This window comes from Diadema setosum, chromosome 8, assembly GCF_964275005.1.
Source record: "Diadema setosum chromosome 8, eeDiaSeto1, whole genome shotgun sequence".
Taxonomy (NCBI): Eukaryota; Metazoa; Echinodermata; class Echinoidea; order Diadematoida; family Diadematidae; genus Diadema; species Diadema setosum.
In genome coordinates, this window is record NC_092692.1 from 38,499,265 (window position 1) to 38,524,163 (window position 24,899).

The following is a 24,899-nucleotide window of genomic DNA, read 5'->3' on the forward strand; positions in this document are numbered from 1 at the left end:
TGTGTGTGTGTGTGTGTGTGTGTGTGTGTGTGTTACACGCAATGGGGCAGTGGAACTGTTTTTTCTTTTGTGTGTGTTTGTTTGTTTGTTTGCTTGTTTGTTTGTTTGATGGGGGATGTTGGGGACTGCGGGCAGATGGGTTCAAGGGTTTAATCCTATACAATTTTGTCTCTTTTTATTCTCTTTCTCTTAAAGAGCTTCTCGGTACCGCGGCTACAGATGTTTTGAGCACATATCTTTATTTCTGACACACATGTAGGACCCTATTCCCACCCTCCCCCCCCCAAAAAAAAAAACAACAACAACAACAACATCCCAGGATTACCCTACTTTCTAATGCATATTTTTCAGCAATGCGTCATCGTTTAAGCCGAGGGTGTAGATGTTAGCGCTCGGGTAAGTTTTAGCATCAACGATGTGCCACAAACAGTTTGTACGTACGTATGTACAACCGATGTATTTAGCAGGTCCCTTTATACGTGTAGAGGAGCTCCATGACAACAATTGACGCGGACGTCAATTTCACTGCCTGGGTTAATAGTACGCTTTAGATTGGTATGTTTCTCATTCATATGTTATAAACCCCTCATACTTGGTTAAATACTTGAGTTCCAGCATTATCTGACAATTTGTGTTGAATGTTGTGTCCTCTAGTGCTGAAGTAATCAAAAATGTTATCGGATAAGTGGTAGCCCTCATCGGGGCAGTCCCACATGTTCATTTATTTGTAGTCTATGCTAACTTTAATTGCCAGAGCAGCACACTGGATCTTGCCAAGTTCTGGTTCTGGTTCTGGTTGTATACTGCACACAACGCCCTGGTGGGTTATCACGGTACAGTGGTCGAGGTCATTTGCAGCAGCAACAATTAAATCTTAAAGTGTGCTTTTTGGGTTATACTAAACACATCTATATTTAATAGATCTGCTTTAAACTTGTCAAGGTTGTATGCCGTTTTCACACTATCTGGTAGTAGGTTCCACTCTGGAATAGTGCGAGCGTAGAGAGAATACTTAAGACAATCCTTACTGAATTTAGGCCTCTCATAGGAAAATTCTCCATGAAGTCGACGAGTACGATAAGTTGCAATGCTGCACTGCCGTAAAGAAATAAAGCCGGTTTCTAGAACGCTATTTTTTTTTCTAGATCTTAAATTGGTATTAATGATGAAGGACTTTTCCGTTTGGACACAATGGCAAACACACAAAACTAAAACATTGTAAAACTGTCAGTCATTTCTATGGTTGTTCCAAGAAATAGTTCTAGACTACAGTTAGGTGTAGGACAGTTATTCTCATAATTACCATTGGCACTGGCGATATTTTTAATGCAAACTAGGTTTCACTTCATGTGATTCAGCAGTTCTGTAGGTTGAAGGGTGAGAAGAAGAAGGAGTAGAGATGAGTCGTCTGTACGACACCGTGGAACCGTCGGTGATCGACGAAATCATGCTGCAGAAAGCAGTGGAAGAGCAGGGTCCCAAGGAAGAAGCTGGCCGCATTGCCAAGGCAGAGGGTATTGACTTCACAGATGTCACACAGCTCAGACTGGACTTTAAAAGTAAGTATCCCAATCTGTTTTATTTAGGGCGAAGAAATTATACTTGAGCAAACATCAACTCCTCATGTTCCATATAATTCATTGAAATGTAGATTGTGCTGACGTTCGAATACTAGGCATTGATCTAATTTGTAAGGTCTATATTCGGCACTATTTTGCCATGTAATTTTTTTCTTGTAATATATGTTTATAAAAACTTAAACCGAAAGAAAATGTTCATGACTTGTTGCTTTGCTTTGCTTTGATTTGTTACAAGAGCAGTGAGCAGATATTGTGCAATCAGTATCTGCAAAGGAATTTAAAGGCCCTTTTTAACTCTGGGAACAGTGATTTAACATTTTCAAGATATGACATTTAATGCATGTGTGTAGGTCTATTGTACCACAAACGTCCTATCATATAAAATTTTTTCGATAAAGCCTAAAATATAAGGATGGTTATATACAGCTGTATCTGTATTTTTCTCAATAAACTGTAACTGTAGACGGTTTAGTCTGGAAACATTTTCATTATAAAAATTGTTCACATTTTGTATTATATTTAACAATACTTAACATTGATTTTACTGATGTAAATTTTTACAGTGGTTATTTCTATCCCTAACTCATATTTCAGAACTATTTTAAAGCACTAATGCTGGGTTTTTGTTTCATCTGCGAATGGTAAATTATGCCTTATTATCAACATAGAAACTTTGTACTAAACTGATACCTATCCAGGAGATACAAAAGCATACTTGCAGTAATGTGTTGTACCTTTGTATGTGAGAGTGGTTCTGTACTTCATATTATGTCACTCAACAGAAAAATCAGTATCTGCAAGTGTCATTTTTATCTTCCGTTGAAATTGAAGTTAAAATATTGTCAATGAGATGGCACAGTCATATCTAATCCAAGAATGAAATTATATCAAGTTGCAGAGTTACAGAACATGGGCCTTTAAGAAGTAACAATGATTTGTTTTGTGTAGATATTCTAAAAGTTGACAACCTGTGGCAGTTTAACAACCTGGTCAAACTACAAATGGACAACAACATCATTGAGAAGATTGAAGGTTTGGACACGCTGGTGCATCTTGTGTGGCTTGGTAAGTGTTTGTGCATTATTGTATAAAGAGCAGCCAATCATCACACATAGATACATATAACTTCAGTCCGCAGGATTCCCATCTTGGTGTTTTGTAATGAAGTTGTGTTGAGAAAACTGACTATGTGTTGTGCTGAATCAATAGCATTGCATGTATGGTCTTTTTTGTTGTTGTTGTTCTGTTTTGCTTTCTATAATTTACAAATTTTCCAGGTGTATGGGTCACTGATTTTTATATTTACCTCACACATCTATTGCTGTATAATGCATTTTTTCAGAGGTTGATTACAAAGTATCAATGATCTTTTTTTTTTCAATATATTTCAGATTTGTTCCTACAACTATCTACGGTCTTTACTTTGCAGTGAGAAAAAAATTCATATAGATATATGAACAAGAACAATATAAGATATCATGTAGTGATATTAGTATCAAATAATTTTTTTAAAATGCACATTGTATAGTCATAAGAATTATTTAGTCCAACATCAACGTTCACTATCAAGTATTAACCACAGTAGTGACAAAGTGCAAATTCCAATGAAATGTGAAGAAATCCTGCCATTTAAGTACACTGAATTTCACTCTGCATAAGTTTCAGACTTCTGCAAGTTGTTTGATTTCCACATGACATCCCCCCAGCAGTGAATGTCACCTACATGTTTGTCATAGTTAGAGGTGTATGTTTCAGTTTTCGAGATTTCCATGATGATGTCACTTCTGTTCTTCACTGTCCAGACTTGTCATTCAACAACATCGAGGTGATCGAGGGATTGGACAAGCTTGAGAAGTTAGAAGACTTGACACTGTACAACAACCGTATCTCGACCCTGGAGAACATGGACAGCCTCACCAAACTTCACGTCTTTTCCATCGGCAACAACAACCTTTCGTCCCTGGAAAATGTGAGACATATATTCCATTTCAGTACAGAGGATTGTAGCAATTGCAAATTGCTACAAGTGCACTAAACCACTGTAACCTATATGTGAAATATGTGGTGTTTGCAGGACTGCTGCCATGGTAGCAGCAATTTGGGAAAATTGAAACTTGAACAACCTCTCCAATAATTTTCAATATCTGTCAATTGTGATTTGAATTTGATTTAACTTTTGATATAATGCATAGCATTCTACATAACGTCAAAACATGCAACAGGAAGTTGTAATTGATTTAACTTTTCGTTTTGATTTTCAAAATTGACTTTTTATTCACTATTGCATGATGGAACTTGTCTGTACTCTGCAAGTAATAACCATATTCTACTTATTCTTTATTCACTCATCATTTCAGCTCATCTACCTGAGAAGATTCAAGAGTTTGCAAACTCTGAATCTTGCTGGGAATCCATTTTGTGATGATGCCAACTACAAACTTTTTGTCGTTGCCCACATTCCGACACTGGCTTACCTTGACTTCAGGCTGGTGGATGAGAACACGGTAAGCAGGTTTCCATATTTTCGTTGTTGTTGTTGTTGTTGTTATTATAGTATTCTAATAATCAGTGACATATACATGTATCAATTATATGATTTCAGCAGGCATTCTGTAATAGATTACATTGTATCTACATTTACCTTGTGTAGTTCTGATATGAAAAGTGATATTTTAAAAAAAAAGATCAAAACTGTCAGCTGAGCTCTTTCTTTAATCAGTGGTTTCTTTTTCTTTTATTTTTTTTTAACCCTGATATAAGTGAAAACCCTGATATAACCAGGTAATTGTAATGGCTTTAAGGTTCTTATTATAACGAGGTTGCCCAGGAAGTATTTTCCCAAGTACTTTTTCCTTTATTTGTTCTGCACATTCCTTTGTCTCTTGACCCATCAACAGAAAACAGCAGCTGTAGAGCAGTACAGATATGCGATTGAGGAGCTGATGGCTGATGAAGCAGCAGCAGAGAACAAGAGGCTGGAGAAGGAGCTGAAAGAGAAAGAGTTTGAGAAGCAGACGGTAAGTCATTTAATGCTGCCCTCTATAGGTGAACTCTGACCTCTTCAGTCAAGATAAATTCAAGCCACTTCATGAATCATGTTTTTAATGCCATATTCCAAAATAGATGTACAGTGCACATTTGTTTATTTGTTTGGTTATAACAAAATGTTCATATAACGAAGGAAAACTGCTGGTCCCGAGGACTTCGTTAACGGGAGTCCACTGTACCACAATGCAGTACTGGTGGTGCACAACTATTTTCAACAACCATTAGAGAAAGCCAGCAGCTGTATCAATATTACTCTGTTTCTGATGAACTAGACCTTTTTACATGTTATATATCTACATATTTTACATGCAGTTTGTATTTCAAAATGTGTAAACCTCTATTTTGTGATATGATCTTATCCTCAAATTGTGCATTAATTTAATGTTTACCAGCTTGCCTATGTGGAGAACCTGGATGGACCACATCTGTTTGACAGTATGTTTGCTGATGACCCTGAGGCGAGCAAGCTGGCTGCCCTGCCCGGTGTCGACGAACTTCTCGCTGTATATCCTTTAATACCTCATGCAATGTATTGCATTGAAGCTTTGACACAGTGTATATTGTACATGCCTGCTTTGGGTCACTTGATTCTCATGTTATACTTGGAAAAATCTGAGAGTATGACATTATTTATGCTTTCACAACATACAAAAGTATGTATTCATTCATTCATTCATTCATTCATTCAAATGTGCAAATGTTACATAGAACCCCTGTAGCATGATACCACTAGGTTCATTGGTGTTATATTTCATGCGCTCATGAGCATCATGAGTTATTGTTGCAGTTCATCAACACAATAAAATAGCAGTAACCATGCTGCCTATTGTTCTCAAGATTCGCCTCCTAAAATGACTGATTTGTAATCTGGACTATCCGTAGAACATAACATGGTGGCAAGCGGGAAGCATGGACGCCACAAGACTGAAATCGGATAAGTTCATGTCTATCTGAGTTATTTTCATCGAAGTTTTATGCTGTGCGCCAGGCCTAGTTGGACCGGACGGACGCCGCTCGGGGAAAACTGTGCTATATTGGTCACACGCAAAAGACTGAGTTCATGAAGCCAAGCTACGCGGAGCTTGCCTGACGACGCGCGACATAGACGACGGGATTGACTGTGACTAGTCGCGGATTGATACACACATGAACATCTGTAGATCACGTACACGCAACGAACTGCCCATTGGCGTACATACGTGACATCGTTTCCGCTCGCTACACAACGGGCCCTACATAGGCCTATGCAAGATTACGAGTCAACAGGCAGCACCTTAGACGGGTAAATTCCACGTACGATTTCTCCGAACTGACTTTCGGCTTGGACCAGACCAACCCTTGTGACTGTCAGCGATACATCCGACTGCTCTCCACGCTGCTGACCAACGATTCCGAAGCCTACGGAACACAGAATAGCGAATTTGACTGTGGTCGACACAGATGCTTCGGTCCAGTTTGCCGTTGCTCATCGTGCAATTGCCTGATGTCAGCGCTGAGCGGAGCGGACCGAACTAGCCCAACGCGGACGGAGACCAACAGAGGCTGCGAGTATACAACGGGAAACGCGTACGCGCAGCCGGTTTACATCGCTACCTGAGACGGACCGAGAGCGGTACCATCACCATTGGGCGACGACGGGTGAACACAGGGACGTAATCACCGACATCGCTGGCCTCGCTGACCATTTGATGATTTCAATGTAAGATTTCCGTGGAATGTGATTGAATAACTCGATAGATTGGAAGCATTTTGTCAATATTTTAAAGGACGCTCTCCAGAGTGATTTACGACAGACCTTGTAGACCTAGGCCTAGATCATAGAAGCTCTGAGGTACATTGCCAGTCATTGGCAGTTGTAACGATATCCACTCGAAGTCGGACGCTAGAAATACAAAGCTGGAAATAAATGCTTGAACTAAATGGACGCTTTGCAGCATGAAAGAAGGTAGACAATATTCCAAATGCTGTTTTTTGCATATCATCAGTCTATAAACTTCTAGCGTGTGCCAGCACAGTATATAGCCCTGTGACACACAATTAGGAATAGGATAAGACAGTGGTCTTACTCCTTTGTGTATGAGTATCACTAGTAGACTTCCACGAATTTTGAATTCAGGATAAGACAGTAGTCTTACTCCTTTGTGTACGAGTATTACTAGTAGACTTCCACGAATTTTGAATTCAGGATAAGACAGTAGTCTTACTCCTTTGTGTATGAGTAGTACTGTAGACTTGCACGAAATTTGAATTAGGATAAGACAGTGGTCTTACTCCTTTGTGTTACAGTGATAGTGTACAGAGATTACACAGTGATAATTGCTTGTTATGTATGTGTAGCTACGAATTATAAACACTTGAATTGCATGCACACATTCAGTATGGGAGAAATGTCAGGTATCACACCACCCTCCATGGATTGGGAGACGAAAGATCCTCCCAACGCGTTTCGCAGTTTCAGACATTACTGCGAGCTGATATTTCAAGGACCCTTGAACAAAAAGACAGACCAAGAGAAAATCACATACATCCTTCTCTGGCTTGGACAAGAAGGTATCCGAATCTACAAGTCATGGAGCAAAGAAATGAAAAAACCGAACGAGCTGTTTGAGGCATTCTCAAAGCATTTCGAACCGAAGAGCAACTTCCGGTTGGCCAGATTCCAGTTGCAGAAGCTGAAACAGGAGCCAGATGAAAGCATTGACAATTTTCTGGCTAGATGTCGCACATTGGCACAGAGGTGTCAGTTCAAGGAAGGGGAAATTGACGATAGATTGATTGAGCAACTCATCATTGGTGCAAGCAACAGGAAAGTACAAGAGATACTACTGGGCAAAGATGATACGCTCACACTAGATGCAGCTCTTGACGTTGCAAGAACTCAGGAAGCTACACGTTTGGATATGAAGTCACTGAATGAGAAATCTCTCAACCTTGATGCCGTTAGGAAGAAAGGCCACTTCCAAAGACAAAATGGACCGACACCAGAAAAAAAGAAGTGCCATTTTTGTGGACTGTCACATCCACCGAGGAAGTGTCCAGCATATGGAACCAAATGCAAACGCTGCGGCAAACTCAATCACTGGGAAGCCTGTTGCAGATCGAAGCAAAGTGGACAAAAGCAGAAAGCCAAGAGAGGAGGCTCCTACACAAGTAAAGCTCACAAGAATGCAGTGCACGAACTGCAAGAGGAAACAGCACCTGTTGACGAGTTTGAAAACCTGAAGTTTGAGACCATCACTATCGACTATGTCAAGAACAATGAAATGTTTGCTGAGATCAAGGTGGATCTCGGAAACAGAAAGGGGACATTGAAGGCTAAGGCAGACACCGGAGCCCAAGGCAACATTTTACCCCTACGAATATACAGACAGATGCACCCAAACAATATCGACGCCAAAGGGAACCCAGTCAAGGACACACTGAAAAAGTGTCAGACCATCATCACCGGATATAACAAGAATGTTATCCCTCATCTAGGTGTACACACGATGAACTGTCGGTATAGAGATCGGGAAACTGCTTCCGACTTTTACGTTGTCGACACTGACGGCCCTGCAATCCTTGGCTTGCCCTTGTGTACTGAGCTCCAACTTATAATCATAAACTGTGGAATGGAGCAACAGCTGAGTTGTCCCATCCAGAACGAGGAGCACTTGAGAAGTTTGTACCCAGACCGGTTTGAAGGAATCGGTAACTTCAAAGGCGAGCATCACATAGTCATCGATAAGGAGGTACCCCCAGTCGTCCACCCTCCGAGACGGTGCCCCATTAACATCAAAGACGACATCCAGACTGAGATTGACCAGATGGTTGAGCTAGGCGTGATTACACAGGTACAGGAACCGACCGATTGGGTGTCAAGTCTCGTGTATGTCCAAAAGCCTAACGGAAAGTGGCGGATTTGTCTGGATCCAAGAGATTTGAACAAGGCAATAAAGAGAAGCCACACCTCAATGCCAACCATCGATGAAACCAGACATAGGTTCGAAGGAGCAACAGTGTTCTCCACCTTGGATGCTAAACATGGGTATTGGTCAGTCAAACTTGACGAAGAATCAAGCCGACTCACAACGTTCAACAGCCCCTTTGGGAGATATCGGTTCAAGAGACTCCCTTTTGGACTCTGCACATCCCAGGATGTATTCCAGACGAAGATGAACCAAATCCTAGAAGGGTGCTCAGGAGTAATCTGCATGGCAGATGACATTGCTGTGGTAGGAAAAACTGTAGAAGAGCATGATGCCAACCTACACAACTTGATGCGAGTAGCCAGTAAACATGGACTTGTGTTCAACTGGAACAAGTGTAGGATCAAGCAGGAGAGCATTCGCTTCTACGGCTTAGTGTTCGACAAACACGGCGCTCACCCCGACCCTCAGAGAGTAGAAGCAGTGCAAGCTATCCAAGCTCCTACATCTCAGAGAGAGCTACAAGAGTTCCTAGGAATAGTGACCTACATGTCGCCCTTCATTCCTAACCTGTCAAGTCTGACAGCACCGCTACGAGACCTGCTAAAGAAGGACACAACATTTGCATGGTCACCTTCGCACCAGATGGTATTCGAGAAGACCAAGGCTGCAATATGCCAAGATGTCACCTTAGCATACTTCGACCCAAAGAAGGAAGTAGTGCTCGAGGTTGATGCTTCTTCAAGAGGTCTTGGAGCAGCACTCACGCAGCATGGCCGACCTATAGCATTTGCATCCAAGTCACTGACAGACACAGAACAACGCTATGCAAACATAGAAAGAGAGATGTTGGCGGTGGTCTACGCTTGTGAAAAGTTTCACAGCTACGTATGTGGAAGACGTTTCACCGTCCTTTCCGACCATAAACCTCTTGAGATGATAACACTGAAGAATCTCGGAGCAGCACCCCCAAGACTGCAGAGATTACTCCTCCGACTGCAAGGATACGATATGGTAGTCAGGTACAAGCCAGGCAAGGACATGCTCCTCTCTGACGCCATGTCCAGACTACATCCACTTCCAGACGAAAGAACAGAAGAGCCACTCCAGGTCAACTTTGTAATGTTCTCAGACCAGAAGTTGACAGAGATACGTCAAGCCACATCGCAAGATCCAGAGCTTTGTGCTCTCCGAGACGAAATCATCCAAGGATGGCCTGATGAAAGACGTGAATTGAGTCAGAACCTTCGAAAGTACTGGCCATATAGAGACGAATTATCCGTCGAAAATGGTGTACTGCTCAAGGGATCCAGATTGATCATCCCGGCAGGATTGAGAGCAGAATACCTGACCAAAATACACGAGGCCCATCAAGGAGTTACCAAGTGTCAGCTGCGGGCAAAATCCTGCATTTTCTGGAATGGAATCAACAAGGACATCGAAGAACTAGTTGGCAAGTGTCCAATCTGCCAGAAATACGGCAACGCACAACCAGCTGAACCCCTCAGGCCTCACGAGATACCGTCAAGGCCTTGGCAAGTTGTTGCAACCGACATCTTCATGCTTGAAGGAACAGAATACCTGCTGATAGCAGACATGTACTCCAAGTACCCTGTAGTACGGAAGATGCCAAACCATCCAACAAGCACAGCTGTCATCAATGCCCTGAAAGAGGTGTTCTCGGAACAAGGAACCCCTGAAAAGCTCGTTAGCGACAACGGCCCTCAGTTTAGCAGCGCACAGTTCCAGACGTTTAAGGATGAATGGAGCTTTATCCATGTGACGTCAAGCCCTAGGTACCCCCAATCAAACGGGTACATAGAACGCCAGGTACAGACTGTGAAAGCTGCCATGAAAAAGGCAAAGGACGGGCATGTGGACCCAAACATAGCCCTCCAGTGCCTTAGAGCAACCCCAATAGATGCACACCTACCATCACCTGCTGAGCTGATGTTTGGCAGAAAAATTCGCACAAACCTCCCCGTCCACATTCGTAATCAAGACCCCAGGAGAGATGAGGTGAACCAACGCTTGATGGAGAGACAGGAGAGGCAGAAAGCAGACTTTGACAAAAATACCAAGCCACTCCCACCACTTTCCACGGGACAAAGCGTCCGCGTTCAAAACCAAGAAACCGGGAAGTGGGAAGAAGGCCGCATCGTCCACAAGCGGTCTGAGCCTAGATCATACGATGTAGATACCCATAGTGGTCACGTCCTCCGCAGAAACCGGCGACACATCCGTCAAACTCGAGAGACCTACAAACAACCCCAACCATATTCAGACGCAGACAAGTATGAGTATAGCACTCCTCATAGGCAAAACACAAATGCAGACAAACCAAAACACCAGGACAACACAGACACCAACACTCAGTACATTACACGGTATGGACGCCAAGTTCACAAACCAAAAAGATACCGTGACTCTGCGTGAAATGTACATAAGTACATACCTTAACACCGAAGTAGATGAAATAGTGTTAAGAAGTAGTTAGTGAACAGCAAGAAGTGTTCAGCGTATGATGAATATAGGTTGTTGTTGTTTTTTTAAGGATAAGATGGTATCAGATGAGTATACATGTATGCACTGTATGGGTATGCTCAGTGTTAATTAATTTCGGATAAGAATACAAAAGTAGTCAATACATAAGATGACAGGAAACGTATTTCAAACGTATTTTGAATCAAGGTTTATGTCAAATATATCTGTTTGGAAAGCATAGCCACACTTAAGCAAGTGTTGTCAGAATGAACATTCCTTTTTTTTTTAGAAAGAAAGGGGGTTGTAGCATGATACCACTAGGTTCATTGGTGTTATATTTCATGCGCTCATGAGCATCATGAGTTATTGTTGCAGTTCATCAACACAATAAAATAGCAGTAACCATGCTGCCTATTGTTCTCAAGATTCGCCTCCTAAAATGACTGATTTGTAATCTGGACTATCCGTAGAACATAACAACCCCACACCCTGAAAAAAAAAAAAAAAAAATGTAATCCCAAAACATTTTTGTTAAAAGTCCATACGCTTGATGTATATTATATGAAACTGAGAGATAAGCAAGATTTGAATTCAGTGGTTGCTGGTGCTCCCTGTTTTGAATAGATTTTCCTTTCATTTCAGCTCAGCGCAGTTCAATTTGAATGATTAAAGAATACAGTCGATCAAGAATGTGTGAGCTTCCCTCAATCAACTGTGAAGTGGCAATAGCAATGAGGATATTCTCCAATAGTTATGCATGAAGTGTAATATTATGTGTTTGAGTTTTTGGAATGCCCTGTGTAATGGTGTTAGCCTTGACTCCTGTGTACCTACAAAGACAAGATGGTGGCCATCTGCCAGCAGGTCTTCCAGTTTGGTCTCCAGGAGCACGAGAAGCGGTGTAAGGAGGTGGAGGAGTTCTACTCCTGTGTCCAGGAAGCCAAGGAGGAGAACAAGGACATGGCGGTACAGAAGATCGCCGAGTTCAACAAGTACAGGAAGAAGGTGAGATGGGGAAGACGAGGTATGATAGTTCACATACCACACTTTTTCTTTTCTTTTTTGGCGAGTGTTTTGTTCTCTGTAGCATACAAGTGTGCATTACAGGTTGTGCTCATCAGGGGCCACAGAACGTATGGGACCTGTGACCCATGGAGGGGGGATTTGTCAAGGTAGAGCTTGTGGTTCGATCAAGGGGCAATATTCCTCCCCACCCCCTCCCTCCCCCTTTTGATGACAAATATTTGAAAGCCATGAAAGTCATAGGTTATCTTGAGCTTCAGGTTTTTCTTTCTTTCTTTCTTTCTTTTTTCTTTTTTTTTTTTTTTTAAACAGCCAAAAGAGTGGAGAGGATACACCAGCACCCCCCCCCCCCCATTTCACAGGACAGCTTTTAAGGTCAACCATACAGAAACAGTGCAGTCATTCAAAATATCATCATATCATACTTTTCTGCCTTGTGTAAAACTTGTGAGTGAAGTTCATTCCATTCTCCCTCATCTTCTACCAATGTCTCATGCAGGTGATGAGCGAACTGGTGGTTATGAGTGACCAGCGGGCCATCGAGTCTCAGATGAATGAGTACAGGGGAGAGGTGGAGAAACTCTGGGACACACTGATGGGCTTTGAGCTACAGCTGGTGGACCAGCTAGAGGCGAGTACACACACACACATTCGTCAGAATCCTTGTCTTTAGGTTTACCACAGCAGGGTCTGAAACCAAGACTACTGTAAACCCTGCCTTGCTCATGACCTGTATCAATATCTCAATGCCAGTCATTAAACCAGTACTGTTAAACAAAAACAACACAAATCATAATTGTAGTCTCAGTGTAATCACTGCCTCTAATGAAATTTTAAAGTTGCTGAAATTAAATTGTTGAATGAAAGTTCAGGTACCGGGTACATAAGTGAAGTTCTGGTTTTCTTCTCTATCCTATTACTGGTAGTTTTTATTTTTCAAATATCTGAAGATGCATGCAACCTGATACAAAGTAAGATCTAAACTGTAGCCTAATAATAGAAGGTAATTTGTACATGATATCAGTTTTTTCCTGGCAACATATTTCAATTATTAAAGTGATTATTCAAGCACATTCACAGAATACTGAATACAAATGGAAACTAGGGTGACAGAGAAGTTCCAAGATACAATTTGTGCTCTGCGATTTGAAATCATATCTTTGAAATTTCAGGAGTTTTAATATTGAGAACAGGCCCAAGTGTTTTCATATGTCTTTGTGTTTTGCACAGGATATCTATCCGGGTAGGGAGTGATCCTGGTTTTTACCGATTCTGAATCTTGAGCAAGACCACTGTAAATGTTGGATGTCTTTTCATGAAATCACTTATCAAAGCTTCCATTGTTTTGCTTTTTTCATCGTACAGGACACCATCAAAGATTTCGAGAGGAATATGGCCGACATGGTGTCTTCATTTGTGGAGCACGTCCAGGGATTATATCCTTTTAGATATTATGAACTGTAACCATCTAAAACTGATTCTGGTATTATCGAAGAGAATAAAAGATTCATAGAACACATTCTCTTGTCAACCCATATTAGACTTGAAATGCACATGGTTCTTTTGGTTTGAGGTTGATTTTTTTTTTTTTTTTCCAGAGGGGGGGGGGGATAATCGTATTGCCTTCAGAAATATATTCCAGCAGAGATGATAAATGACCACTAAACTGTAGGGAGACATGGTATTTGTGTATTGTATATATTCGGGCATGGGAGATGAATGTCGTTAAATATTGTTGTTGGGTTTTTTTTTCCCTTATGAATGATGAAAATGGTAAATAAAACTGCACCCAAGCATTCATTCTGTGTGACTAGAAGGCAACTGAGTCTTTTCCCTTGACCAGAGTTCCCTGCACGATATCCCAGACAAGAGATTTGGAGAACGTCCACCACGAACGCCTCCTGGAGATCGCCATCATCACGTTGGAGAAGTATGTCAAGAACGAACTGGACGATGAGCTACCAGAAGACCTGAGGATGGTGAGTTTTTCCTCATTTCCACCCAAGCGCCAAGTTTTTGTTCCATTTCTTTCTGCAATCTTTCTTTCTTCTTTTTATTCTTTAATTTCATCTCTTTTAAACCGTTGAGGACGGGCTAATTTTGCTACAACATGCATTTCCCAGCAACCCGCTTGTCCTCAACGGGTTAACAGGAAATGTATGCATATCTAATAATCTAATATCTAATATCTATGTCTGCATGTGTGCAAGAATAATCATGTGGGTTTGCCTGCGAAAATGTGTGTGTGTGTGTGTGTGGGGGGGGGGGGGGCTGTAGGGGTAATGAAGGAGTAAGAGGGAGAGTAGAGGGTTGGGAGTTGGAAGATTCACACCACATTCTACATTGTGTTGGAAGTAGCACAATATACAAGGTACATTTTATGTTGTTCAGAATCTTCACTGTCAAATTTTGTGGATGTAGTAGAATGTATGATATACATCCAGTTGATAAAACACAGACAAATTCCTAAAAAACGCAAAGAAAATTCCTGACCCATTTAAGTACTTGAATTATAAATGTGATCAGAGTATCCTGCAAAGCATACCCTGACTTGTATACAATTTTCTTTCATTATAACACAGTTTCATCACAACTGAAAAAATAAATTCATTGTAAGAAAAGAAATTGATTAATTCAGTACTTATTTACATCGATGTAGGGCAATTTGCAATGAAGAAATAAAGTATTTTGAAAAGATACTTCTTGAACAAACAAACTTCTTGAAACATTCTGACAAGTCTTCCTTTTTCTCTGTCCCCAAACAAGCTCCTCGTTGACAAGGACACCATCACCAATGCGGTCAGCGCCTCCCATGACGTCCACATGCTGAAGGTGGACAACCGGGAAGACGACATCATCCAGAGGGCCAATGGCTGGCTGGGCGGTCTCATGGAACGCATCCACCACGAAGAGGAGGTCGCCCGCAACCGCGACCGGGTCAAGGAGGTCAACAACTTCATCGACCACCTCCGAGACGAGCTGGAGAACCTGGAGCTGCCCAACGCCATGTGAAGGAGCAACAACATGTTTGCAGGGGATAGATGACAATGATGATCCTTGTAGAACATTACAGATTGAGGCATTGCAAGAGTGAAGGAACAAGGCCAATCGCAAGGAGCTTTGATAAACCCTTATAAAGACTGCAGCATTAAACTTTCTCCAGAAATCTCCTATCTGCCTCCAGCTGGGAGTGTCATGTAGATTCTGGACTCTTTTTTTCTTGATATCTTCATTTGAGCTGCTAAACCTGTATGGATCACACGAAGTGACGGTGTGATCCCGAGAACCAGAGAAAAAATAAAGATAGTCCAAATGAATTGCTCTCAGCCAACAGAGGTGAAAAGTTTACACACTTCTTATTTTTCTGGCTCCCAAGTGAACTCACTGCCACCTCTTCAAACAGACACATTCTGTACATACACTTTTTCTTTTTGTACAGTGGAACCTTGTTATAACAAGATTGGATGTATCAAGATACCGAGATAGAGCAAGGTGATTTTGTTTGTTCCCCACCTATGATCATTTTGTCGTTATCTCTGATATAAGGAGATACCTGATATGAGGAAATTTCAGTGATTATTAGAAGCTGGTTATAACAAGGTTCCCCTGTATATTCAATCCATCAGTCTTTCAAGTCTCAAGAAAGTTTTTTGTGAAATGAATGATCACTATAAAAGGAAAGTGCATAAAAATGTAATGTCTTGAGAATCATTGTCACAAGAAAATAACTTCCCCTTTAATGTGATTTTACTTTTTTTTAAATCCGATAATTAATTGACTATAAATGAGATACAATGTAGCATTTTAAGAAATGATGGCCTTCTCCAGATCTTTAATTCCTGTATGACGATGGTTAGAAATGAGAACGTCTGTTGTTGATCTGTTCAATTATATTGGAGAACTGGCTCATTGTAGTAAGTTCAAAGCTTGTCATGACCACAAATGTGTGCATAGAACTGAATTTCAATGTGTTGGGCATCATTGCTATAATAAAACAAGATGGTCACCAGATTTCTTGCACTTGTGACATATCATTACATTGCCTTAGGTCATCATCCCAAGTCAATATGCAGAAAATTACACAAGCGGCCAATCTATGGAACCAAAAATCATTTTTAACCTATTCCCTCCCGGAACTGACATCCCAACAGATAGTTGTTCAAGTTCCTGTAAGCAATGAGTTAATGTAGGTATTTGAGATTGCAGTGCCCTGCTAGCCAAACAATACTTTGTCTCTGAGGCATGTGGCTTCTCTGTGTTAACATGCTTTGTATGCAATAACACAGCGGTGAGAGTGCATTATTGGAGATGCAGCACACTTGTGGGTATTTACAATGGTGCAATGTGCAAAAGACACAGCCAGGTGTGTGTTGCATGACATTGTGAATACCCGAGCTGCATCTCTACTGAACACCATGAACTTGAACTTGTGCATTATTTGTTATTATAAAATAGGTCTATAATAATAATCAACTGGTAAAACTTTGTATTTCAATGCACTGGGGGCTGCATTTGAATAAAAGCAGTTGTTAAGGTTTGTGCCAGGCGTGCACAGCTAGCTGCACAGAGGAATCAGTAATCTGACATATGGGTAAAAAAACCCCAAGAACAATGCAGAAATGCTTTCTTGCAGCACTTTTCACATTCCTGTGCATGAGTGGAAAACAAGAAGAGAGCACAAGTGCCTCATTTTAGCATGTCTGACCTGGCTACATTCATAAACCCATTTTATAATTGGTGATATGATACTGGTATTTACATTTGTGTACACTCAATATCTTTCAGCTTGTTAATGAGTTAATAATGTAGTCTCATATTCATGTGATCCTAAACGACCAAAAAGTGGAACAGACATGAAAATTGACATCTGGAATTTCACAGGCTGATGAAGGGAAATACTGTGATCTGGCTTTAAAAAAAAAAAAAAAAATCAATCACACAGATACACTCAACAGAAAAAAGAAGAAGTACAGAGTAATTGCGCCTTACTGTGATTCATGATTTGTACAAAATACAAAATGAAAATTGTCTGCATGCAAACTGTGATGGGTGAAATACAGTGTAGATAACACATTGCTTCAAATACAGTTCACTCCCGTTATAACGAACACGATTATAACAAAATTCCGGTTATTATGAAATAAAAATTCAGGCCGCTACATTACCGGCTCTTTGTTGTGGTTGTTGTTGGGTTTTTTTTTTATTTGTTAGGTTATAATGAAATTTCGATATAACGAAAGAAAACTGCCGGTCCTTAGGACTTTGTTACAACTGGAGTCCGCTGTACATGTATATCTTCCATATAAATGCTTTCAAGTTTTATTGTGTGACAATGAACGCATCCTTTCTTTTTTACTGAGAAAGCAAATAGACATGTAAATGTGATAAATGGCCTTGACCATATTCAACTGCAGGAAGACGCTTTTGTAAGATTGTAAGCGATCTGTAAATAACTTGTATTATATCCTTGTAAAATAATGAACAAGAGAAAATAATACTGTACCAAGTATTTGTGTATATGTGCTATGCAATACATGTATATTCTGTAATTGCATGTCATAAATACAGCATAATAAACCAATCTTCATTGAAACAAAGAAATAGCTCGTTCAAGTGATGTCTGTTCATTTTTTAATGTATTTCACAGTAAAAATCTTATTCACATACTCTTAAAAATGGGACACAGAAAATGTACTCCACCTCGGACAAGACCTCAAAAAGGGGGATATCAGTTTTACTGTTGTGCACAGTCAAACACTATGCCAACAGGTAGGTTGGAGCACACAAGTGGAACAAGCTTCATCATGTGGATCATTGTAACAGCCTAATCTCATTGACCTACCAGAGAATGCATTTCAACTTCTCTGCGAGTAATTCCTGAACTCCAACAACTGAAATATGAATATCAGAAAGAAACACTCAGACTTTGCTACCCATTGCATCCGACTCCAACAAACTCTGTATAGGCTTAAACAACAAGGATTGATGAATACACTTTGATGTACAAATGGGCAACATTAGACTTGCACAATGTAATGTACCACTCATTTTTCATATTTTTGGTCTGAGCATGAACTTAAATCTAGAGAAATTCAACTTATGGGGGGGGGGGGGGCAGTTGGTGATGGTCATGATGGGAAAGTATTTGCAGCATAAATGGCTATTTGCAGATCAGCAGAGGGTCCATGTCAGGTATCCCATACAAATATCAATTAGTCATAGTAAGCTCTCTCAAGAGCTGGAGGGACGACAATCTCGCGATGGACGAATCTCGCACTGCCAGACGAGGGAATTTTTCACACGCTTTCCGCCTCTGCATTTGGACTCTGCAAGGAGTGCCAAAATGTTACACTCTATGCCCAGGGACGTAACCTACTATCTCGGATCTCGACCCTCGATCTCCAAAGTGCAGGGAGGTATTATGACAATTTTCCACATGGTTCTCTGTGATCACCGAGTCCTGGATTTCTGGATTTTCTCTGTGTGCTCGGAGACAAGGTGTGTGAACAGGACGGCCGCCGCGACCCTGGCCTTACTGTCGGCAAACTCTATGTCGTGGGCCCATTCAACACTCCCCCACTTCTGAATCTAAAGGATGAAAGAGAAACAAGTGGCAGCGGTACATGATGTCTTCATCTTGACTGGAGAATGGCACATTGGAGAGAAACCTGAATCTTTTAAAGGCATTATTTACCTTTTGCACATGAAACAAAAACCCAGCTTTAGTGCTTTAAAACAGTTCTAAAATGTGAGGTAGGGATAGAAACAATCACTGTAAAAATGTTTATCAGTAGGCCCTATAATCAATGTTATATACTGTTAAATATACAATATGTGAACAATACATGTAGTTCCCTAATAAAGTTGTTTTTAGAATAAACCATCTACAGTTATGGCTTATTGAGAAAAATAGTTATATCTCCTTATATTTCAGGCTTTGTTGCAAATTTTTATATGGTAGGATGTTTTGTGATACAACTGACCTACACATATGCATCAAATGTGATAACTTGAACATTTTTTTTTTTCAATCACTGCTCCCAATGGTAAAGAGTACCTTCTCCAAAATCAATTACACGAGAAGAAATTGTATCTTTCACATGAAATTATTCCAGGATTGCTACAAACTGTTCAAACAATAACAATTTTATTATGCTTACTTGCTCACCAATGGGAAGAGCTCTGACGTGATATTGTGATGTGTTACTGTGACTGGTATCACTGCTCCATAGACACATTCTTTTTGCCATATCATGATGAAAATTTCCCCAGTTTGTATATTTTACTACACTGATATCATCAAAATTGAAAGGAACAAGGAAATGGTGCTCTCCTTTGAACAGTGTTAATAGCTCTCCACCAAAACATACCAAGATGTAATGCACGTTTACCTGAAATTCCAATTCTAGTCTTGACAATGACACCGCTCTTTCCACAGTGATCTCTCGGTCCATCAGGGCAAACCCTAAAATGACTGACTTCAAGCAGTCCACTGCATTTTCATAACCTGAAAGGAACGAAAAAAGTTCATGCCAGAATTACATCAAAATCATAAGATATTACATAATTTCTATCGTCAATGGGGTGACAAGACCTCGTATCTACAAAATGTCAAATGTTCAGGAGAGCAAAAGACATGGCAGCCAAACACTATATCAAATGGGATAGCCTTTCTCTTGACATGCCGTGGTGGCTTCATTTTGGGGGTAAGACAGCTAGGATTTGGACAGGACATTACTTGACTGATTATCTGACCTTTTAACCAAAAATTTTTATTTTCACCAAACTTTCAGATACAAAGTCTTGTCACCCCAGCCACGCTATGCATTTGAATGCATTGCACTAAAGCATAATCATAATTTTGTTTGACACATATTCAGAGTTACGTGGTCACATGTGTCATGCTATTTCTTTTCTGTCACTTATATATTGCTTGTTCTCTAATATCACTATTAAAGCTTTCGTGATATTTAGTTTAATACCACATGTATTTGTTACATTGTGAAAGTAATGATAGGCAAATGTAACGTTGTTCTGCAATGTTTTAAGTACACAGAGCATAAAAACTCAAATGTGGTAAGTCTTGATCCAAGTCTGTAACTGTAACTGTGAGTCTGTAAATTTTGACAGCCTTGACGGCAGAATGATCTAATGTTTCAATAATGCTTCCTTCACACCAATCTTGTATCAATAGTAACATGTGCTGATCTTTTCTATAATTCTAATGATGGAAAAAGTCTCTTTTTTTTTCCTGAGGGACAAACAAACTTAACAAACAGACAAACAAACAAACAAGCAAGGAGTCAGTAGACACAGAAAGAAGATACAATGAGGATGACTTGCCGATCAATGCCCAGTCAGAATGAGTCTCTAGATGGTGCTCCAGAGTCTTGTACGTCTCCGGTGGGATCTCCGGCCCGGTGATGGAGGTTGTCGAGGTGATACTGACCCCGTATCGCTCGTTGATCCAGTCCAGCATGGGGTCCCAGTTCGTCTTCTGCATGGCCACTAGCTCAGGGGGTTCCTCCAGTCGATAGCTGGCAGAAGTGACGGGATACAGAATCTCTCATAAAATCATACTTTTTTTAAAAAAACTTTGTGAACTGCTGGATACACTGCATGCCTCGTGCCGTTTTCCTTTTTGCACATTTCTTGAGTCAAGTGCTTTTTGCGACTTTAACAACATATGAAAATGTTAACTCTGATCCCCACAAGAATGCAATTTCTATCCATACATGAAGACGTGTGCAGGCCCATGTCTTGCTGCATCCAATGTGTGAATGGAAGCACAAATCTAACCACTCACAAAATTGTCTGCAAGTTCCGATTCACAAGAAGTTTTGCTCAGTAAATACATGGCATATGCAGTATCATGTACCAGACTCTGGCATGTCATGAAGAGCGTGTTTGAAGACACTGAAATGAAATGACATGCTGGAAGGTTTGAAGGGAAACTTCAGCCTGAGATTGTGTTCTTTTGTATGAAAATTGAAAATCACCAGTAAATCAATGAAAATTTTGAGGGAAAAAAAAATCAGACACATGAAAAGTTATGACTGTAAATGTTTAAGAGTGTACAGCAAATTGGCAACTCCATGTGATCTTGATATGGAGCAGCTTTCAATCTTATTTTCTATTTTTTTCTCATAAACATATAATTTCATTATTTTCAATTTTCCTCAAAAATATGGGCACACACAGAACTTATCCACTGAAGAGGACATACAAAAACACTTTAGCCTCATCATATACCAGGAGCAGGTCTGAATCAAATTTTTCTTGCTTGGGAGAAAAACGCATAGTGTTTGTGTGTGTGTGTGTGCGCGCGCACTGAATGAAAAGTTGCTCACACCTAAATGACACTTGTCTTATTTGCTAAACTTTTATGGCATTTCATAACTTTTTTGTGTGTCTGATTTCTCAACCAAAATTTTCACCAATTAACTTCTCTCATCTTCTGTCTTCATGTAAAGCAACAGTTCCATGACACTTGTTCCCACAGCATTTGCTCCCATGCACACTAACCAAACATTAATTCTAACCACAAGCATAACTCTAATCCTAATCCTAATCCTCATATCAAACTACAGCTAAAAGTCTATATCAGAACCCTAACCCTAACCCTAAAGTCCCTAGAGAAAATAAGACTGGAGCAACTGTCCCAGGAGCAAATGTCATGTCACCATAGCAACATAATATTAAGATGGAATTCCCTTTGGGCTTTAGATGATGGCGTCTGGGGATCTCACCAGAGCGTGTCTGTCTCAAGGAAGTGCAGTATGCTTTTGATCTTCTGTACTTTGGTTCTGTGTGTCGGATTGTCGAGAGCCGTATTGCACAGGGACGTCTGTAGAGCAAAACAATCAGAAAACACAAACTTGACAATGCCAACATAGTCAGCTCTTGAGGCCCTTCCAGTGGATTACAGAATACATTGTGATAAACTTCTTTTGATCATTTGAAGGCTGCGATACTGGGAACTTCCTTTCATAGACAACTTATCAACTTCAAGCATTCACGCAACAGTTTTCCTGTTTCCAATTTCAAGTACATGTACATAATGATAGTGCTGACAAGAAAACAAGTGTATTGTCCTCAGAACTTTTGCTATATATCACATCAATGAACACATTTGGAATGTCCGGCTAGAAACAGCCCGATCTACCTAATCATGCAGAAGTGGGGCTTGTAAGAATAATTTCTAATATTTTGATTGAAGAAACTTCATTGTGTGATATATTTGAGCATATATGGGTATAATGTCATATAATGGCAACTTCATATGGAAATGTGATAGTTAGTCAAAAGTGACAATCAGGGAACAGAAACATACCAGTATGCTGCTACATGCAGTACACGGTGTAGCAAGTCTAACTGATAAATTCATAGACTGTAAAAGTGGAAATTTTACACGGTGTTGAAATTTTCATGCATTTCATGCAACCAGAAATTAGCATGAAATTAAAGGCACACAAATATTTTTGCTTGCCATATGTTCCAGTAGCTGATGCGTTGATTCCATGGAATTAAAAACGAGCGAAGCTCACCTTTCATGGCTGAGCACGAAAAATTAGTCACACGAAAATATCCACTTTTACAGTACTTTCACTCAGTCACAACTTTCAGTTGTCAAGCATCTGGATGTTTCACATTGTTGGTAGTAGATTCTGAAAGGATTCATACTTGGAATCATACAGGAAGCTTATATCATTAACCAGAGATCAGCTATTCCTGTGACTAATAGATCCAATTCGTGTCCAACCAACTAAAAACAAAGAACAACAGCAAAATGCTATCATTCAAACAAACACAAGATATTATTCAGAGGGGTGAAGGTTCAGGAGATTAACATAAACTTATAATGCCAAGAAATTGAAGTGTTATTTGAAAGACCAGCATTAAAAAAAAAAATAACAAACAAATTTAAGAAGGGGGGGGGGGCAGAACTCAACGCTCACCAAATGCATAGCATGCTGCTTGATGACCTCTTGCTGGGCATCCCATTCTGTTGCCACGGCAACAGCCAGAGACTCTGTGGGGAGGACAAACGGCTTGCCTGTTGGGGTTCGGAGTCTCCTCTTGTCGAGATTGATTTCAAACGCCTTGCTCCCGGACTGGGTGATGGACACATTCTTGTAGAATCGCTTCCGCTCTGGGGTAACAGACATTTGCACATGTGACATTGACATTAAGGGGACGGACTGATTTTGGTATAACAAGCATTTTTCATAGTCACCTGCCTGAGAATTCTCAGGACTCATCTTCAACGGGTAAAGAAACATTGAAAGATCAAAGTGTGATGCACTATAATGGCAAACTACTGTATTCTCTCCCCCCCCCCCCCCCCGAATAGCCCTACTGAGTATGGATAACCCTACAATCTCATAAGGCCGCATGAGAATCTTAAAATGTACTTGGAGTGCTACTCCACATTACTTGTTAAGTTTGGAGAACTACCAATCCCCCTCCCACATCCTTCCAAAATAGACATCCACTAAATTATTAACACACACACATCCCTCAAATACAAGTACATTATACATATCGATAGATATTTAAATATACACAACCACACACAGGCCTACATACATACTGTAAACATCAATATTTCTACGTGACTAATTTTTCCCACTGATCATCTCAAAAGCATATTCACGGGTTGTGAATTCGCGCTGTGCAATTGTCAACCCATTTCCAATGTGCAGAGAAAATTGTTGAGATATTTTTTCGCGTTTCAGAATTTGTATGAGCAAGAAGTAGCACAAAATGGGAGAATTAATGTACTGCAAAAATTTCTGTGTTTACAGTTCAGAGAGGGAATTTTTTTCACCCTATACTCGTCTAATTTCTTGACTCAAACCTTCAATCCTCTTTTATTTTCTCGTCATAATTTTGATTTCACATTTCATAGTCTGCATGGCTCACCACAACAGTACTTCTCTCCCTTCATTTTCTGAAGTATCTGTCAGAATTTCACATTCATTTCACTTCTCTCTCTTACATTGTATCTCCATGATTTTTCACACCTTCAGCTTCTCCCTCCACCGTCATCTTTCTCCTCCCCAGAGACTTTACCGGTCAAATCGTGATATCGGTCCCCTCTCGTTGTTCGTGTGCGTCTCCACTATGTGCAAAACAGTATGGAGGTTGAAAGAAGTCCCCGGCTATGACGAAATGAATGGCGGTGAATAGAGTGGGGATCTATTTCACGATAATGCCACTTTATGTTTAACCTACCTAAGTTTTCCTGATTTTCACTGTCTTCTTTCGTAGATCTTACAAAATTATAGCCTTACCACTGCTACCACTCTCTGACCACTGTGCACTGCTTCCTATTCTCCCATCTCCCGAAGTGGTTTACTGACTAGTGAGTAGTGTAGCTTACTTCCAACTCACTGCTGCCACTCAATTAACTATAGGGCCTACACAGCCCTGTCACTGTACAAAGTCGTTTCGCATGGCCTCTGGCTGGTCGGGGTACTACTACTCGCCCAACAAGACAACGTGCGCATAGCACAGCCACATTTGTGTACAGCTACCGACAGGGCGCTAGTGCTGTGTTAACCCCGGGGCGCTCCTGTGAGAATTAGGAACGCTGCTTCGCTTTCGGGCTGGTCGTAGTTACTTACAAGTGTAGGGCTGTGTATGGTTATGTGTAAATCAAACACAGTTACTTCACCTTGGTAACGACGTACGAAGAGCGCCTGGAGAGGTGAATCCTTATGCAAAAGCTGTCGGACACAGCTGCCTCCTGACCCGGAGAAAAATGAACTGCAATTCTTCAACACATTCATAATTTCGCTCTTGAACCACCGGTAGCTTTTTTGCACCTGCGCTCTTGCTGCATTATCATGCA

The 24,899-nt window shown here is 40.6% G+C and overlaps 2 protein-coding genes across 3 annotated transcripts; one reads left to right on the plus strand and one right to left on the minus strand.

Moving 5' to 3' along the window:
- Nucleotides 1–498: 498 nt before the first annotated feature.
- On the plus strand, nt 499–17,635 carry LOC140231492 (dynein regulatory complex subunit 3-like). Of its 2 annotated transcripts, none has more exons than XM_072311624.1 (12): nt 499–555; nt 1,362–1,559; nt 2,529–2,645; nt 3,383–3,549; nt 3,938–4,084; nt 4,478–4,597; nt 5,021–5,133; nt 11,851–12,025; nt 12,543–12,674; nt 13,409–13,479; nt 13,899–14,022; nt 14,810–17,635. In XM_072311624.1, the coding sequence occupies exons 2-12, from the start codon at nt 1,400–1,402 to the stop codon at nt 15,053–15,055; spliced, it is 1,572 nt and encodes a 523-aa protein (XP_072167725.1). In that variant the 5' UTR covers nt 499–555; nt 1,362–1,399; the 3' UTR covers nt 15,056–17,635. The 2 variants fall into 2 exon arrangements, with proteins under 2 accessions (XP_072167725.1, XP_072167726.1); XM_072311625.1 differs by having other exon boundaries at nt 545–555; nt 1,359–1,559.
- LOC140231493 (ATP synthase mitochondrial F1 complex assembly factor 2-like) lies at nt 17,554–24,899 on the minus strand. The gene is made up of 6 exons (XM_072311626.1): nt 24,723–24,899; nt 23,002–23,195; nt 21,793–21,890; nt 20,387–20,580; nt 19,435–19,550; nt 17,554–18,631 (listed from the first exon to the last, which is right to left on the minus strand). Exons 1-6 carry the CDS (start codon nt 24,835–24,837, stop codon nt 18,494–18,496), a joined length of 855 nt encoding a protein of 284 aa, XP_072167727.1. The 5' UTR covers nt 24,838–24,899; the 3' UTR covers nt 17,554–18,493.